This window comes from Ips typographus, linkage group LG15 (genome assembly GCF_016097725.1).
Source record: "Ips typographus isolate SLU linkage group LG15, UJ_Ityp_2.0, whole genome shotgun sequence".
Classification (NCBI taxonomy): domain Eukaryota; kingdom Metazoa; phylum Arthropoda; class Insecta; order Coleoptera; family Curculionidae; genus Ips; species Ips typographus.
In genome coordinates this window covers 6,571,514-6,591,194 of record NC_138436.1, presented here as the reverse complement: position 1 = coordinate 6,591,194, position 19,681 = coordinate 6,571,514, and the positions used below count along the sequence as shown (strand labels likewise).

The window sequence follows — 19,681 nt, the reverse complement described above, 5'->3', positions numbered from 1 at the left end:
TCGTCTTGATTCTTCTGGGGTGTGCTTGAACTTGTGGGGGTGGGCATGGTTGAGTCGTCTTCCTGATCTCTCTTTCTTTCTCTCTCTTCTTTCTTCTGGTCTTTGCCTCTCTTCTTTTTCCTCTGTTATTCCTTCATCTTTTCCCTGTGACTTAATTGGCATCAATTTGCGAGGGTGTGTCTATCAATATGAAGATTAATAGACGGGGATTGAACGGGGCGCCTCCACCATGTTACGTTTCAGTTTTGCATGTATGTTTAGGAGCTCCACTAGTAATCGTCTACTTTGAGGATTTAAATAGTAGTCACTCTTTTCTACAATGCATTGATCTGAATCGTCGTATGCAAATTTGCAATATCTGGTTAACCATTCTACAGTTCGACATCTTCCGTGATAAACTACTTCATTGAGTTCGACGGCTGTCCTGCAGGCTAAGCAGATCCTTTGTGTGTTGACTTTAGGAAAAACCATATATAAGATCTCGCTCTTAGTAAGCATGGCTTCAGCGCATGCTATTTCCAATGTTCTACCTGGATATTGGACGAGTTCTCTAAATATTTCCTGATTTACACTTGCATTTAGGTCTAACTTTGCGCGTGCTCGTACGTCCGGCTCAAATGAGAATAGAAGTGAAACTAAACTCTCTGCTTGCCGAGCGTTGAAATTGAATCTACGCGTCAGAACCATTCTGCTTGTGCCCATGCTAGATATAAAAGTCTTGACGTGTTCGTCTTTTGGTGGCGTAATCCACACACCATTTGTGACTTTATCTATCATGCATTCTAAGTCTTTTAAATTGAAAGCAATGATGCCTATAGCATCAAAAGCTATCTTTTCCATTGCACCAACTGCTAATGTTCTTAAAGCTAGGTGCTTTTGTATTTTGTCTTTAATTTTGATGGAAGATTGGTATTGCTCCAAACTTGCTGCTGATCGAATTTGTTGCACTAGATCTCTGTGATTATTCAGCTTATCCAGCTTAACTATCACATCTTTGATCCTGCGCTCATGGTGTTCGACCACATTGCTCCATCTTTTAAGTCCGTCTTTCTTTAAGAGTGGAACCGGTATATAGATTCCGTTGCTGTCTACTGCGAGAAACTTCTCAATTTGTAGCGCGTCAGGCTCTTTTTCCTCTGCTGAATCATCGCTGAATACAACAGAGGTTGATTGTCCTGAAGTACCACTTGATGAGATTGATTCCTCTTCCAGTTCATGCTTCTCTCTTAGACGGTTTAGACGTTCATACATAGATATCATATACTGCTTCGCTTCCTGTTCCTCGTCTATTGGAATCTCCTCTATGGGTGGAATTCCCACACCAAAGATGTCTTCGAAGTCATCTATGCACGACATTTTCAAATCACTTTGTTAATTTACTGTGATAAGGATAGTTTTTCTACCAATCAAGGTCCAGGCTATCAAACTACCCGGCGCCTCCACCATGTCACGTTTAGGGGGTAGCGTAGGAAGAGAAACAAGACTGTAGCTCAAGTAAGTCTTCTTTATTTGGCACTGTATAACTCTTAGCATCGAACACTGTCCAAGAGGGGGTGTGTGGGTGTGGGTGTATGTGCGTAAGGCCTTCTGATGTGCCGCCAAGCGGAACCCGCTCGATACGAGCAGGGTGCCTCTATGTCCGACACGCCCAAAGGACTTACTTAAGGCACTGCAACAGGGTAACGAGCCGTCCGGGCACTAGAAAGTTCGGACTGTCGCTCGTGACCTCCCTCTGGGGATGACCCCAGAGTTCGGTAATCTGTACGTGCTTTTGGTGCAGTATTTATACCCACATCATGACCCCAATTCGCCAATCTTGCTGACACAAACATTGTACTGGGGTAGACCGGGGCCCGACTAGGTAACGGAACATAGTGCAATTTATGTTATTCGTGACAATATTATAGAACGTTATGCTTCGTAAAAACATACATAGTTCAAATTATGAACTTTACCGTAAACACTTTGCTTCCGGCAGGGAAAAAAAACAAATAACGCAACACTGGGAAAAGTTTGACAAGACTTACTCTTATGAGCAAAACTTCGCACCTCACATCACTTAACACCATCATCTACTATGTCCTATTAATGTTTGTGATGTGGATTGTCCAATTGATAAACTCTTTACGTGTAGTTTATCAGTATACGGTCCAATGTCCAAGCCCTTCGTGAGTTCCAATAACAATACTAGCTCATCATAGTCTGCTTCCTTCTTACATAGTCCTCAGTGTTACATGAAATATAAGACAAAAGGTTAGTATGTGCTACTTAAGGCTTAATATACTTATATCCAAAGTATACTCTGCATGCAGTGTTACGTATTACTTTATGAAGTTAACTGACATGTTAAAATAAACAGGAATCCGGTCCTGAAACTAAAAAGTTTGAACTCCGTAAGTATAAGACGCTCTAGTTTTCATTTTATGGAAAGTAGAACGTATTTGCCTGTTTCAAAAAATACAGAAACATTAACCGTCTCTAACCAACTTCAAATCCTTTTGGAGAAGATTGTTCTATCAAAAATTGGATATAATGTCCTCAATCAAATGCTTTTCCCTCATTGATTTCTGTAAAAATAAAAATATGCCATCAGTATGTAAATGCAAGTAGGTATTAAATGATCAACTTAAATCCTTTCTGGCGTATTAAAAAAACTCTAATTATTGCATTACCACAAATTTGCATTGTTTGTCTTGGTTTCACTTTGCCTTACAAAGCTGAATCAAGGCTAAAGTTTGTCATCATTCGGATTATCAGCCGGACGAAGTAGAACTAAGCGATGTACGCTTTTGTTTTAGTCCAGGAGCTGATGTATTTTTGTAACTCTTTACTTCGTGTGGTATAATTCATAATATACCATGTATCTGTCTTACTATTTTCCAAATAGTATAAAAATCAGAATAGGTAATAAGTAGTATCTTGTTATTGTATTATCCCTATATTTCCAAAAGGCTCTAACTGAGCAACAAACGGCTGTGCTACCGCTTGCTCTAGATCATCTCTAGTTTGAGGATTAATGGGCCCCCCTGCTCGCACTTGCGCCTGGTTATCCGGATTTGGGCACAGTGCCGGATTGCGGACAAACTGACTTGCGTGGGATTCAGGTGGTCCCATAAGTTTGTGGTCCAAACGCACCTCCAGAAGATGCGCCAGCAGAATTCACTCCTGATGTTTCAACCCTTTGTTGTGCTTGGGGTACTACTGGTACCCGAAACTGGTGAAACGTAGCATTCGGTATATAAGTATGCGTGTATTGGGAATGATTCGGTTGATTCAAAAATTACGTAATGAAAATCAATATGCACATAATGTAAACCGTCTTCCTAACTCGGACTATTTAAATTAGTCATTTATTTATGCGCGCAGCGACACATTCATTTCTCATCGCTCGCGAATTAGTTGCGTTCCTCGCAAAAATGCATAAACAACTATATGTTCAAGGTGATTATTACACCGACAATATTAATTTTTTCATATATTTATCTTTATTCGTTGGTAGGTACCTACATGGTCTCATTGAGATATTATTCCGAATTGGTTAACCAGCAAATTCCATGGTTTTAAGCATGGTGCACTCATTAACCTTTCTGATAACCTAATATGACAAGTGTTCAAGTTTCAAAATTTGCTACTAGTATCTTGACATCTTGACCGTGCAATACAGTCTTTACTTGTCAAAGTTCAATAAGTATTTAGCCCAGTTTTATTTCGTAAAGTCTTCAATTAATCCATTTACTCATACAATGAAAAATCACGATACAAAACTCAAGTGTACACTTTTTAACTTTTATAATAACAATGGCCATTTTTCTTAATTATTCTCATATGCTAAAAATTTGCATGTCAAAATGAAATTACAATGATATTTATCCATACGCAGTTTTTTAGACGCGTCGTTACCACGATGACTTAAATAACAAAGTGATTACCATCTGTCTGCGGCATAAGAAAAGAATTATCTAATCATTTGGTTAGGTACTTACGTACCTATATATCGCATTTTTTCATGTGCACAAAAAACAAAATATATCCTACTGTAGGATAATTCATTTAAGCAAATAAAAGTAAATCATTTTTCTTAACTTAATTATGAGCATTTAGACTTTATCGGGCTTGTAACTTGTAACCCTGAATTATTCAGCAGTTCAATATTTGTTTCAAAAAGTAGTCGTAGTCAGTCTGCTAGAATTTGTACAACTTATTGTACATCGTAATGAGACGATCCTATAAACGGAATTAAGGTAAACGATTAAAGCAACTAATACGCAAATTTCCAGGATAACGTATAACCGGTTGCTGTCAGGAATAGGAATCTCCGTTGCCTGAAAATATTGACAAATTTAGATACTTTATATGGACCTTTTTATATCCGAGTTTAACGAAGTCTAGTATCAATTTGCTTCAAAGACCCAATTTCAAAAGTTAATAAACGTATGTATAAGGTTTAGCATACACACAATCATTTCAGCCTGCTACTAATTTCGCATTCAACGAGTATTTTTGGTTTGTTCCTTAAGAAAAATTCATGCACCGCCCTAACATCGATAACAGCAAATAGTATTGCTGTGTGGCACTAAAACAAATATTTATCAACATGTACAGACCTTTCTGTATACGAAACTTCTCAACTGAGAAGGGAAAAATCAGAAACAACTACTTTGAGAGCTAATACTCCTACCAACATTGAATTATACTGTTTTTCCTGTTGAATTCTTGAGTATTTAAATTACTCCTTTATAAAAGATACCAATATTTTTCATTGGCAATTCAATAATTATTTCATTTAATTATGAATCTTGAGCTGGACATCTTCGTACAGATGCACCAAAAATAGTTCAACTGCATGTAAGTTGAAACTTTATTACTCATAAAACTCATTACAATGGGTCGGTTAAAGAAACAAACTCTATGTGCCACTTACATAATAAGGTATTACGCTCATCTAGCGTTTTTCACCTTAATTATTTAACATAATAAAATTCAGCTGAAATAAATTAAAAATAAAGTCACATTATCATGATGTGTGGGTCTTATCGTCTCATTCGAGTAGTATGTGTGTTGAATGTGTTAATTATCACTTCAGAAATACTTTATTACAAATGTATGATTTTCCATTTGTATTAAAAAAAAAAAACTTGAGTCACTTTTTAAATCAGTTGTCATTTTTTTCATAGTAAAAACAAATTTAATTATTTTTAGCCAATACAATATTTCAACTTGTTATTTCATATAGGTAAAATATCATGTGCATTTAGAAAAAAAAAAACATTAAAATTCATCAATCAGCAGTTTTCTTATCGACACCTTCGCGGCGATGCGACGAGACGAGTGCAATAAAGCAAGTCGGTCACACCGGCACGCGGCGTCAAATAGAACTAATTAGTCTGCTACTTTATTTTCCACTAATGTCGCGATTTTTGCAAGCGACCAAATAATAACCTTCGATTTTTTATGTACTGTTCGTTTTCAAACGATGGAAACATATCGAAATCCTCTTTAACTCTGCACTATGCTTTTATTTAAAGCTGGTACCTACACATAATAAGTAAAAAATTATTTGTCGACAATTAGAAGTTTCATTCCGGCACATTTTTTGTCGTTATCGGGAATGCTTGACCTCGACATCGAAATAACACAATCCGCTGTTTTACAGTGTGGATTTTATTTTTTACTTCTGATTTAGAAGTCATGTAAAAATTAATTTAATAGCATGCTGCAGTATGTAAAATTCATTTTTTTCCCTCAAAGTTTTTGATTTTTTTTGAAACTTCTACTAAATAGAAATGCTAAAAGCATACATTTTGCTTTTAATATTGTAATCCACAAAATTCGTATAATGGGAATGTTACATTTTTTTTACAAAACATTTTTTGGATCATTTACCTATTTTTGATACCAAACTTGTGCTGGTTCGTCCAAATAATTATTAAAATATGAAATCTTTAAAGAATAAGTCCAGTGGTTTAATCTTGCGGACTTTTCATATTTATTTAAAAATATAATGGGGCAATTACTTGATGGATTAAACGTAGGTGGACAGGTAAATTTAGGGATGGCCGGGGCTTTTTGTTCGGCCAGTGCTGTACGTAAAGTTATATTAGCCATTAATTTCTTGACTTTTTTAACATAAGACACGATCAAACACGATCGTTTCAGTAATATTGACATGCTTTTAACAATTTAGAAAACAAATATTCAAAATGACAATGTAGAACAAAATTAATTATGCAAAAAGAAAAATTGTATTTTTGCTTTAAAGAGGTAATTTTCACTCACGATGAGAAAAATCAAAAATATTTTTTCTGGTTTAAAAATTCACATTTTTTTTAACAGTGTTATACACACATTTACACACATTATTTTCCTGAATCTGTATCATACCCCAAAAAATAAAATAAAAATAAAAAACTCAACTATTGTTTTTCATCCATCTCAAAACAGACCGGCGCCTCCTGGTTCAAACAGACCTTTCAGACCTTCCTCTCTTCAACCTTTTCTGTACTCCCATGTTTGGTGGAGGCGCCGGTCTGTTTTGAGATGGATGAAAAACAATAGTTGAGTTTTTTATTTTTATTTTATCTTTTGGGGTATGATACAGATTCAGGAAAATAATGTGTGTATAACACTGTTAAAAAAAAAGTGAATTTTTAAACCAGAAAAAATATTTTTGATTTTTCTCATCGTGAGTGAAAATTACCTCTTTAAAGCAAAAATACAATTTTTCTTTTTGCATAATTAATTTTGTTCTACATTGTCATTTTGAATATTTGTTTTCTAAATTGTTAAAAGCATGTCAGTATTACTGAAACGATCGTGTCTTATGTTAAAAAAGTCAAGAAATTAATGGCTAATATAACTTTACGTACAGCACTGGCCGAACCAAAAACCCCGGCCATCCCTAAATTTACGTGCCCACCTACGTTTAATCCATCAAGTGATTGCCCCATTACATTTTTAAATAAATATGAAAAGTCCGCAAGATTAAACAACTGGACTTATTCTTTAAAGATTTAATATTTTAATAATTATTTGGACGGACCAGCACAAGTTTGGTATCAAAAATATGTAAATGATCCAAAAAATGTTTTGAATACTTGGGCAATATTTCGAACAGATTTTCTAAAAGAATTCGCAGGTGACCAACCATTTCGTAAACTGAAATTTAGATTAAACACGCGTAAACATCGGGACAATGAAGACATTCAAACTTATTATTATGACTTACTTACCTTGGCAAATGAAATTAACCCAGACATGTCTTTTGAAACTTTTAGAGATTATTTTGAAAACGGTTTAAATCCGTCGTGTTTTGAAATGTATTATTTATTTTAATAATAAAAATTTGAGTGATTTAAACCAACTAGTCTTGAAAATAAGTGATATTAAAGAGCGTGTATTATTTAGTCAAATGAATCGGCAAAGTAAATTTTACATTTCGGACGAAATGAATTTTCGGTCTCGTAAGGATCGGTTGAAAAACAAATTTGACAAATACGGTACTATTCGTACTTGGCCAAATAAGTATTGTAAAAATTGTGAATTTCAGTCCGACAATTATTGTGGAAATAATAAGTACAAAGGGACCAAGTTAAACAAAAATTATTTTTACTATCGAAATGTGTCACAAGAAAAGCAAAATTATTCTAGGTTTGATCAAAATCGAGGTATAAGAAATAGTAATACCAGAAATAATTGTTCATCAAAATGTAAAAATTTTAATCGAGGTAGCAACAAGTTTTACAATTTTGGACAAAATAAGAATGTTTCTACACATCAGAATCCTAGTGAATGTGAAAACTCAATGTTAAGTGTCGATGAAGTTGCTCTAAACTCGACAAACAGTAAAGATAGCAATTTATTGTCAATCAAAGCTTCAATAAATAACGAAGACAATTTGTTTGATGTAATTTTAGATACAGAGTGTGAACCAATCGACAGTAGTGCGACCAGCTGAACCAGGAAGTCGAGATGTCGACTCTCCTCGGTCAAGAAGATCAAGTGAAGTAGTCCATTCTCCAAAGTTGTTCTAACACGAAAGTGACCAAGCCAGCCGCCAGAAAATGCTAAGTCCTTAGCGTATGAACTTGTGTAAGTACCATTGTTAAATTGTTAATTGTTAGTGTGTTTATGACCGTATTATGCAGACCCATTTATGTATACTACATTTGTCACCAAATGTCACGTTTAATTTATGAGCCCTTTCGGATTCATTAATTAAACTGACTCACGACGTTAAACGTCGTGCCGGGATCTCAGTTTTAAGGATGGAATCAAACACCGAGTTTTCTATTAAACACTTAAATCTATTAAATAAACAATACAGTCATAAACACACTAAAAGTTGACAATTTAACAATTGTACTTACATAGACTCATAAGCTAAGGACTTAGCATTTTCTGGCGGCGGGCTTGGTCACTTTCTTGTTGGAACAATTCTGGAGAATGGACTACTTAACTTGATCTTCTTGACCGAGGAGAGTCGACATCTCGACTTCCTGGTTCAGCTGGTCGCACTACTGTCGATTGGTTCACCACCATCAGGTCGGGTCTACCGTTGTAATATACGAAACTCTTTTGGAAGAACTCATGTGTTCTTGAGATCAAGTTTGGATATCCCAAAAACTGACCCATGACCTTGAATACAGGACCATTGGCCTCATGTCTCTGATGGTTGTTCCACTTTTCGTAGTCTATATGGTTGGCTATGCAGATGTTGTCGTAGGTGTCCAAGCCTTGACCATTCGAATTGTCCATTAATTTCTTCACAACTGTATTTAAATCATCTGCCATGGTTAATCCTTTGAATAATGGAACGAAGTGAGTCTTAATTAGGTACTCTGTCACAACAAAGTACTCTCTCAGTCTCCAGGACATGAGAGAAAAGAACCTACCTTTGATTTTCAGTTCTCGCTCCTTTGCTTTAAGACCAATGACTAGATCTTCAGATGATAATCCTTTGTCATTGATCTCGGTCAGGAACTCTTTCCAGTTGGTTGCGGGTGAATTGATAAAAGTTTGCAAAACTTTCTTGGAAGGAATGGGTGTGTTTGGATGTGATCTGATGTGGTTTAGGATGTCGGTCTTGTTCATGGAGTGACTTTTATCTGAATAGATGATTGATGGATCCAGGACATCTGGGATTTCGTAGCATCTTGTTAAAGGGAGGCTATGCCACTCATCTCCAAAATCCTGCACTTGTTTTGGAGTTGGCCATGTCCCTGTAGTTATGTGGGAATGAAATGGATGATCCGGATGAACTTTTGCTTTGTCTACATACCACTGCTTGGTCCCATTAAATTTTGAAGAGAGGACTAAATAAGCCAGGTCACTGGCCAAGGCATTTGCATAGTCTTCATCAATATCTTTCGGCATATGGACCTGGTCTGACAAACTCCTCAACCCATCCAAATATTGGACAAAGGGGTGTCCCCAGTGTCTGAAGGAGCCAAAAATGGTGAGGACCAGATTCGGATTGTCCAGCTTGTGGATCAAATTGAAGATTGGTTCAAGAGGGATGCCGTGATTTTTCATGGCCGTGACCGACTGTTTAACATGACGGCTGAATTCAGGGAATTCAGGGATCAAGTGTCGGTACTCATGAGCCAGATCTGCCATTCTGAGAGAGGCAATAGGCTCAATCAACTTCAGAGCATCATATGCTTGATTCCCGACTAATCGTAGACATTTGTCACCCAATCTGTATATTTGATTGAGGGTTTCCCATTCAGATGCCGCGAACATTTTATCCACCCGGTTTACCATAGAGATTAAAGTCTGGAACCGAGCAACATATGTGTCTTTACACATAAGCAAAGTGTTACGGTCCATAATAATTTTATCATCAAGGAAGAAGACGAACCCATGATTGATCAAAATTCTTCCGAAGTTCTTGCTCCTATATACGATTTGATCCGGATGGTCCGGAGAAACACGTTTCGTCCCCGTAATCTTCAAGAGCTCCGTGATCTCTGTACTGTCTATGGCGTTTAAAAACAAGGTAACAATGTGGAGATCTAAAAAGTAAGCACCCCACTTGAGAATGGCAGGATGACATTTGGTCTTGTCTGGGTTACCTATGGTCTTATTTATCCAACCTCTAAAGAATGCCGACACTACAGGATAAGTCGTGTCACTATCAGCCTGGGAGAGACGCATCAAGTCTTTGATAAGTGAGAGGTCAAAATTGTCACTCAAGTTTTTTCTTCCAAACCATTCATGGAACTCGCGAGGGGTTGTAAATAAGCCAAGTTGGCATTTGAGTTTGTCTAAAACTCCCATACGCGATTTCCACAGCTTTAAATTCCAGCTTGGCCTGTAAGGCAGTCCTTTAGAGTACTTGAGAAATTCATTGATTTCATCTTCTAAGAGGGGAGAGTTTAAAGAATAATCGACATTCGATAGATATTCCACTCCCGTTTTAGCACTCGGGGGGAGGGATTCAAACTCGTCCAGTTCTGGGGCAACATCCTCATAACTCATCGATGTCGCCAAATCGCATTCGTCATAAAATTCCATTTTGAGCAAGTAACGTTTAAGTACTTTCTGTTTGGCGCTTCCTGGTTCAGCTGGTCGCACTACTGTCGATTGGTTCACACTCTTCTATACTGCTAAAATCGGCGTATTTTATACCCGATTGATCGGCTGACGCAGTTTGTTATTGTCGCTTGTTTTTCACATTTCTGTAAAGCAGGTGGTGGTGACTCATCACCGATACAGTGCACCCGGTGACACACTCGGTGCATCATGGTGCGACCTTGCCTCGTGCGCTTAATATTTCGCAATCCTCGAATATTCTTATGTTTTTAAGTTAATAAGTCCATCTTTTGAATTAATGGATTTTCCATTCGTGACAATATGCGGAGAAGGCTGATATGTGTGTTTTCCTATTGGTTTTCCCCTTCTTGTAAGAAAGATTTGTAGTGTATATAATGCTAATTTGGGATGACAACTAAATAACAGACAAAATTTTTAAAACACCATATCAAATTTATTTGATAAGCCTGGCCCTAATCGGAAGAAGCCCGAACATTTCTTTTTAATACCCTCTCAGGAGCCTTTGACAGAAATATAGATATTTGAATTTCTATGTCTTTTATGGTGACCCCCTCAGAATACAGCTGTACTGCTTCTGAAATATAAAAAAATATGATATATATTAGAGTCCTCAATTTTAATTGATCATTAGATACGTACTATTGAGTACTTTTAAAAAAAGCTGGAAGTATGTATGAACTTTTGACAACTTACCAATTAATGCTTGAGCAATTTTTAACCCCTTTAGAGGTTTTTTCTTCTTGTGGCCCACGTAACTGTACATAGACATAAACTCATCCGTACATAATTTTTCCATTCCACGTTTAATTAGCTCCTTATAATTCCGCGCTCCCAACATTTTTAGACGCTGTTTCTGAAATGTGTAATAAAAATCGTATATTTTATTAATATGCATGTAACCTACATTTTCGAAAAAGCTGTGTTTTGATACACTTCAAATACAAAAGATACATATAAGAAGCATGCATTTAAAATACTCCCATGCACATACACAATACATTGTTAGGTTCGATGTTGTTGAACAAGTAAAATTCACGAGTACTGGTTAAGGTGTTTAATGACTACGTTCTTAAACTAAAAATCTATGATGAGATGTGGTTGAGAGTCGGAATGGTAATTAATTGCTACAGTAATGCTTGCGGCCTAAGACTTAAACTAGTAAGCGAAAAAGAATTGCGATTAAAGAGAGAGATGGAATGAAGTGGGTCTAGAGCTGACTAAGTATAAACGTAATAAAATATAAGAATAAGCGTGGGAATATAACATCCCTCCCTCCTTAAGATTAATCAATAAGATAAGAACAAGATATCGTAATTGATTAATTCAAGAAGAACAAAATATAAATTTACAATAAAATTAAGAATATGAATAACATCTAAAAATAATGATTAAAAATAATACCATAAAATAACATAAAGTAGATAAATAAGATAGATAGCTTAACCAACTAAAAATAGTGATTAAAAATAACAACACCACAAATAAAGAATATAGGTAAGTTTAACTAGATAAATAGTTAATTGTCTCTGATCGAGGTGGATTTTCGCGATTTAACGACGAAAGGATTTTTGTAGTCTTGAGGGTTTGTAGACCTGACGGCTGGTACTCTGGTCGAGGTTGAAGTCATGGTAGTCACTGGTAGGCTGGAGTTTAAGGGTAGTAGCTCAGTGGGTTCTCTGTCTCGTCTAAACTGTTGCAACACTTCTTCTGGTGCATTTGAATGTATAAAAAATGTTACTATTGGAGATAGAGGAATTGTGGCTATGTGACGTCAACTGGTGGATCACTTTCTTTTCAGGCAGGAATCTTCCAATAATCGGTATCCATTTACAACTGCAGCAATACTTGGAACAGCAACAGCATATGCCGACAGCAATGACGATTATTTTAGAGCCAGAAATGACTAAGTTCCACAAGGTATGATGTTCTCCAAAAAATGGTTTGTTGATTTCACTTTGGAGGGTTTCTTCAAACATTTCCAATTTATGTTTGGCATGCCTCAATTCATCAAGATTGATATTATTTAATTGGAGTGGTTCCATGGTCACTTTCTTTAAGTCTTCTCTATCCTTAATACAACAGTCATCTTGATTGATGTTTACATTGGGGATGAAGTTAGTGAAATTACTAGTTCGGTTAGACGTTGATTGAAGAACAGATGATAAGGTAAAACACTTGCATCCTGTGTCGAGTTTTAGAATTCCCGTTTTACTAAGGGTAAATTCCAAAAGAACTTCCGAGTTTGGCTCACAAGAGAGGGTTGCACTGACAGGATCGGTAGTGATGAATAACCATTCATTTTCTGTTAGCTTGTGATAAGCCTCCAAATTAGCTTTGATGGTTTTTGTAATACAATCCACGGGAATTGTACTGGACTGGCTTATTTTGAGCTGGACCTCGCACACTGGTTTTTGCGAAGTTAGATATGTAGTTGTATCCTCGCAGAGTTTGGTAGTATCGTCCAGTATTTTGCAGTTAGACAAGTCTTTCAATAAAGCAAATCTTGTTTTGGTAGTGCTTATCATTAAGAAAGGACTTGAGGGATCAATAAATGAATAAGTGTAGGTGAAGATGTCAAAAACTGGAAGAGGAATCATGTTGTACAAGTTGTACGTCTGATCAGAAGTTATTGGAATTTTGATTGCAAATATTAAAATGTCGTTATTGTAAATTACGTGTAATTTACAAATTGAGAAATATTTGTATACATTATCATAATTGGTCAATGAAATTGGAAAGTTAATATCATTATTTAGTTTTATTTTAAAAAGTTCATCTCTTAATTGTCTAGGACTTATTACATCTGGATGGATGATTCCTTGCTTAGCAAAAAGAATTGATGAAATCAAAATGTCATATTCTTCATTTAATTCGACAATTAATTGCGACAATAAATTAATGTGTTCAGTTATTAGTCTGATGTGCGAAAACTCATTGATCTTGTTAGTCACTTTTGTAGAAAATTCATTGAATTTTTCAAAATTTTTATTTAATTTTTCTTCATTCACTTTTAATGAAATTACAGAATTATTATAGTTTTCAATTGCTGAAGACATTACTCTTATTTGTTGTTGCATCAAAATTTGCGTCTCCCTATTTTTGTTTGTTAAAGCATCAATTGCTTCACTATAATATTCTGCATCGTCCGCATCTGGAGTTCCAAATAACCATTTAAATGCAGTTGAGACTCCGTTAATTAATCCGCGGCGTTTTCGTCTATTATCCAAAGAATGACCAACTAAATGAATAATAGTATCAAGTTTCCTTTGTAATGTTTTGATTTGATACTCAAACTTTGTAATAGAATCAAAACAGTGAAATGTATGAGTGTATAGGTTATTGTTTTCGATATCCGAAGAAAAACATATAGTTTTAGATTTTACATTCACATTTTCGATTAATTTTAATTTATTTATGTAAAAGGTTATGTTTCGTAAACAAAGAAGATTAAATGAGTCGACTTGTAACTTAAGCTTCCCTAAGTTTTGATAAAACACTCCGGCTTGTTCGCTAATCGGAGTAATGTGATATGGTTGATGAGCACGCGTCGTCGTGTGGGCAATTATGGACCACGTTATCGTTATCAACCAGAGAAGTCGAATGACACCTGTTTTCATCTGAAATAAATGGTTTCAATAAGTCTTTGTGATAAGAGACTATTTTATTTTTTATTTTAACAGACACGGAATTATTGGCATTGACTTTCATTATTTTATATGGACCTTTGTAATTCGGGGATAATTTTTTACTCATTCCTGGTTTTGAAGATTTATCAAGTACATACACTTCGTCTCCTACGGAAAAGTCAAAATTGTTTATTTTTTTTATCGTAATTAGTCTTGGACTTTTCTTTAGATTTTTCAATGTTCTCTCGGGCAATTTGATATGATTTATTTAATTTCAATTGCAGCTGTTTATGATATGAGTCATACGTGTAAAGGAACTCAGGATTTTGCGTGACTTTATTGGGAATTAGAGCTTTGTGTCCGAATATCAACTCGTAAGGTGTAAATTGAGTAGTTGTATGGATAAGTGTGTTGTACGAATACATAGCTGTGTGGACAAATAAATCCCAATTGTCTTGAGTTTGATTAACAAAATGTTTTAGATAATCTTTTAAGGTAGAATGTGAACGTTCTAGCGCTCCATTACTTTGAGGTCTATAAAGAGAGGTAGTGATATGTTTTATTTTGAAGAGCTTATTTACTTCTTTTAATAGATTAGATGTAAAATCAGTACCATTATCGGTAACAATAGATTTTGGCATTCCAAAAATTAGCATAAATTCACAAAATTTATCAGCTATAGTTTGAGCTTCATGGTTAGGTATAGCATACGCATAAGAAAATTTAGATAGATCATCCTGTAAGGTTAAAATAAACCGATTTCCAAACTCAGTAAGTGGCAATGGACCTACAATGTCTAAAAATAACTTTTCAAAGGGTTGTTTTGAGGTAGAAGTAATTTGCATAGGAGCTTTAATTGGATGGCGATTGACTTTATTTTCTTGGCATTTTTGACAAGTTTTGATAAAATTTCTTATATCTTTTTTCATACTTTGCCATTTAAAACTTTCTTTTATTCTTTTATAAGTTTTACTAAAACCTGGATGACCCGAAATTGATGTACTATGATTTTCTTTAATTATCTTACTTATTTCCTCTTTAGTGTGTGGTTTAATTTTTTCAGAATCTACTATAATGATTTTAAGAGCATCTTCGAAAAGATAGAATATCATTTCATTAATTATATCTTTTTTTAATGAGGTATTATAATGTTGCGGATTTTTTAAATACAGAGGTGTATCAGTAGTTTTAAATGCAACATTTGTTTTAAAACTTTCAAGAGCATAAAAAATATCTTTGGAAGAAGGGGTATCAAAATAATTTAGATGTGTTATTAAAATGTATGTAGTAGAATTATTATTTTTTAAAGTTATAATGTCATACAATTTTATATTGTCAACACTAATTTTATTTAGATCGTATATTTGATTTAGAGTCTCGTAGAAAGAGTTAGATTCATCGAAATCTTTTGAAAAGAAAAGTATATTTGGAAAATGTTCGAAAATATTTTCTTTTAATATAGGATACTCAATTAAATCTTGATTTTCATAGTGAAATTTAATAAAATTGTCAAATGTCTGTTCACATTTATCAATATGTAATACAGGGTTTCTCGATAGTGCGTCTGCAACTGAATTGAGACGACCTGATTTATAAGTAATTTGATAGTCATATTCCTCGAGCTTTAGTCTCCAGCGGACTAACCGTGATGAAGGATCTTTACAATTAAATAACCATGTAAGAGGACGACAATCTGTAACAATTTTAAATTTTCTTCCATAAAGATATGGTCGAAAATGTTTGACAGACCAAACTATTGACAATAGTTCTTTTTCTGTAGCAGAGTAGGACTGTTCAGCTTTATTTAAGGTACGACTTGCATATGCCACCGGTAAATCTTTATTATTCACTTCTTGTGATAAAACTGATCCTATAGCGTAATCTGAAGCATCTGTTGTAAGAATAAATTCTTTACTAAAATCTGGAAATTGCAAAAGTAAATCGGTGGTTAAAATATGTTTAAACTGATCAAATGATTTTTGTTGTTCTGGACCCCAACTAAAATTTGAGTCTTTTTTTAATAACAAAGTCATGGGTTTTGCAATAGCTGCAAAATTAGGAATAAAACGTCTATAGTATCCCGTTAGACCTAAAAATTGTTTTATATTTTTTGATGATTTTGGAATTGGAAAATTAATAATACTTTCAATTTTTGCAGAATCCGGCTCAACTCCATTTTGTGACAATTTGTGACCCAAGTAAATTATTTCTTTTTTCATAAATTCGCATTTATCAGGCTGCAATTTAAGATTGTTATTTGATAATCTTTGGAACACTAATTTTAATTTTTCCTCATGGTCAGATATGTTTGAGCCTACGATTACTAAATCATCTAAATAGACAAAACATTGATTTCCTTGTAAACCAGTTAAAATATTATTCATTAATCTCTGAAATATAGCTGGTCCACATTTTAGACCAAAAGGCATTCTAAGGAATTCATAGTGGGCATTTGGTGTAGAAAAAGCCGTTTTTGGGATATCGTCTTTATCCATTTTTATTTGGTGGAAACCAGAACTCAAATCTAATGAAGTGAAATATTGAGAATGTCCTAACTGATCTAAAATTTCATCGATACTTGGAATTGGATAATACTGACCTACGATGACATCGTTTAGACGCCGATAATCTACTACAACGCGAAATTTACGTTGTCCTGACGCATCCATTTTTTTCGGAACTACCCATAATGGTGCGTTATATGGGGAAACTGAGGGTTGTATAATTTTTTGTTTCAGCATTTTGTTGATTTGTTTAGAAACTTCTTCTTCATGCACTTTTGGAAGCCTATAAATTTTTGATGCGATTGGATTATCAGTTGTTGTCTGGATTTTGCACTGAATTGCATCTGTGTACGTAAGATCATCATTCGGTAAATGAAAAATATGATTGAACTCTCTACATAAATTGAGAACTGACTCTGTTTCTTCAAGGTTTAGATGACTTAATCTGAGATTTGCTTCTAGAATTGAATTTCGATATGCTGAATTCATTTTATTCTTATCATAACTCACATGGAAAACCTGCGATTCGGTTTCATTAAAAGGAATTAACTCGAGATTTACAAAATTAACTTGCACAGCTTTTTCAAGAGTGTTGACTATTGTCGTCAAGGCAGTATTATTTTCCTGAACCTTGAGAACTGCTTTAGCTAGGAAAACTCCGTCGATAATAGCCTTATCGCAACAATATTGTTCTTTGACTTTATGACCATTTGTGATATTTACTCGTATTACCGTCTCAGAACGCGGTTGCAAGACGTAGATTTCAGCATCGTTTGCATTCGAACAAAAATGTATTTTGATTGGAAATGGAATAGATTTAAGTTTTATCTCATTTTTACTGTAGGAAGACTCTGTTTCTTCAGCTGTTAAAATATCATTACCTATTAAGCCATCAAAAGGAATGTTTGTATTATCTCTGATTATATGGAACTTAGGATTGAACTCGAGTTTGTCATGAAATTTGATACTTAATGTTATGGTACCTGCAGTTTCAATAGGCTCACTTTTGTTTATGCCATGTAATAACATTTTTTCGTGTGGATTGAAATTTAAATCAGTAAGTTTAAGTTTTGGAATTTTTATTAGAGATACTTTGGCACCGGTATCAATTAAAAACGTAAAATAAAATAAGTTACCGTTTTTGTCGAGATGAGGCATTTTGACAAAAGACATGCATTTATCGCTATATACGGTATAACATGGAATAGTTACAGATTCTTTGTTTAAACTGATTGGAATATTAGTAGAATTGATTTGTTGTAAGTATTGAGATTCAGAGTTAGAGTTAGTATTTGATGTGTCGACTAGGATTTTGTTTAGTCCATCAGAGCAACACTGGCTGTGGACTGCTCCCAGTTTAAAGAATTGGAGTTTGGATTTGAGGATCGATCAACTAGATTAACATGACTGTTTTGCGGTGGAGAATTGTTTGATGAACGAACTCTATTATTATACTCGCGTTTCCTGCATTCGTTTATTAAATGACCTTGGCGTTTGCAGTAATTACAAAATTTGGGCTGATGACTATTATTTTGATTTTGTAGCTTGTTATTGTAATTTATTGAATTAAAGTTTCGGGAATTGTTAGAATTTGAAAAGTGTTGAGAATTGTTAGAATTTGGAAAGTTTCGTGAATTGTTAGAATTTGAAAAGTTTCGGGATTTCTGCGAATTAAATGATGTTCTGGAATCAGATGGACGCAATGAATTGGAGTTGTAAGAATTGTAATTTCGATTTTCAGAATAACATTCTCTTAAAGTGTGTCCTTTTTTCTTACAGTTAGAACAATAACTGTTTTCAAATGAATTATAGGTTTTCGGCAAATTTTGTTTTCTAGCTAAGAGATGCTTTTCCTCTAAAAGGGCTTCAGAAAGAGCTGCATTTATATTTTTCGGTTTAGATCTTCGCAAACAAGAAGATATGTCTTTATTAGAATGTAAAATAAAACGTTGCAAAGCTATTTCTTTGATCATGGCTATTCTGCCCATTGATTCATCTTCATCTTGAAGTGAAGTAGTTTTTAAAGCTAATGTTTGCAAAAGTTCGATACGACTGAAATAACTTTGAACGGATTCCATTTTTCTTTGCCTTAGTGTATTTAATTCTTCAAGAATTTGAGATAAATCACGTCTATCACCGAATAATTCAATTAAACATTCTTTAATGTCATCAAAATCGTAGAATCTTTTAAATCTAGTTTGAGCACGAGCTGATCCTTTTAATTTGGATTCAATATATGAGATTAAAAGAGTTTTTTGTGAACCTACACAGAGGCTCCATGCTTGACCACAATCTTGTAAGAAATCATAAAGTTTAGAACGGTCTCCATCTAAATTATCTTGAATTAATGACCTTATATCAGACATATTATGAATTGGAACATGTTCATCTAGGTGGATAGATGAATTGACTGGAGGAAGAGGAGGAGTAGTAGTCATTATGGAAACACAACCAAAACCAGATAATACTTTGTGTAAAAAAAACTTGTCTACTTACTTTGCAGATGCAGTTTCTAACTGGTTTCACCATACAAAGAGCTCAACGGTGTCGGGAATTTGTAGATTCTGCCAATATGAAGTTCTCGGATGATCGATATGGATTATCGCCTTATCGCCGGTCTTCTTCACTTATTGCACAACAAATGTCCCTCGAACACAAATAATCTTATCAAAGATTATCCTACTGACGGCGCCACTTGTTAGGTTCGATGTTGTTGAACAAGTAAAATTCACGAGTACTGGTTAAGGTGTTTAATGACTACGCTCTTAAACTAAAAATCTATGATGAGATGTGGTTGAGAGTCGGAATGGTAATTCAATGGTACAGTAATGCTTGCGGCCTAAGACTTAAACTAGTAAGCGAAAAAGAATTGCGATTAAAGAGAGAGATGGAATGAAGTGGGTCTAGAGCTGACTAAGTATAAATGTAATAAAATATAGGAATAAGCGTGGGAATATAACAACTGTCCGAACATCAGAAAGGTTTCCAACTTTGTAC

General features: G+C 34.7%; 1 protein-coding gene across 1 annotated transcript; it reads right to left on the bottom strand.

Moving 5' to 3' along the window:
- Positions 1 to 11,594: 11,594 nt before the first annotated feature.
- On the bottom strand, positions 11,595 to 19,639 carry LOC145738081 (uncharacterized). The gene is made up of 2 exons (XM_081992939.1): positions 19,181 to 19,639; positions 11,595 to 14,171 (listed from the first exon to the last, which is right to left on the bottom strand). The coding sequence occupies exons 1-2, from the start codon at positions 19,211 to 19,213 to the stop codon at positions 12,240 to 12,242; spliced, it is 1,965 nt and encodes a 654-aa protein (XP_081849065.1). The 5' UTR covers positions 19,214 to 19,639; the 3' UTR covers positions 11,595 to 12,239.
- Positions 19,640 to 19,681: the final 42 nt, after the last annotated feature.

Excerpts from the sequence above, each read along its gene's own strand:
- LOC145738081 (XM_081992939.1), bottom strand. The coding sequence starts at position 19,213 with ATGGTGAAACCAGTTAGAAACTGCATCTGCAAA. Across the intron at positions 14,172-19,180 it reads TTAGAAACTGCATCTGCAAA|ATGAAAACAGGTGTCATTCG; the intron begins GTAAGTAGACAA and ends CATTTATTTCAG.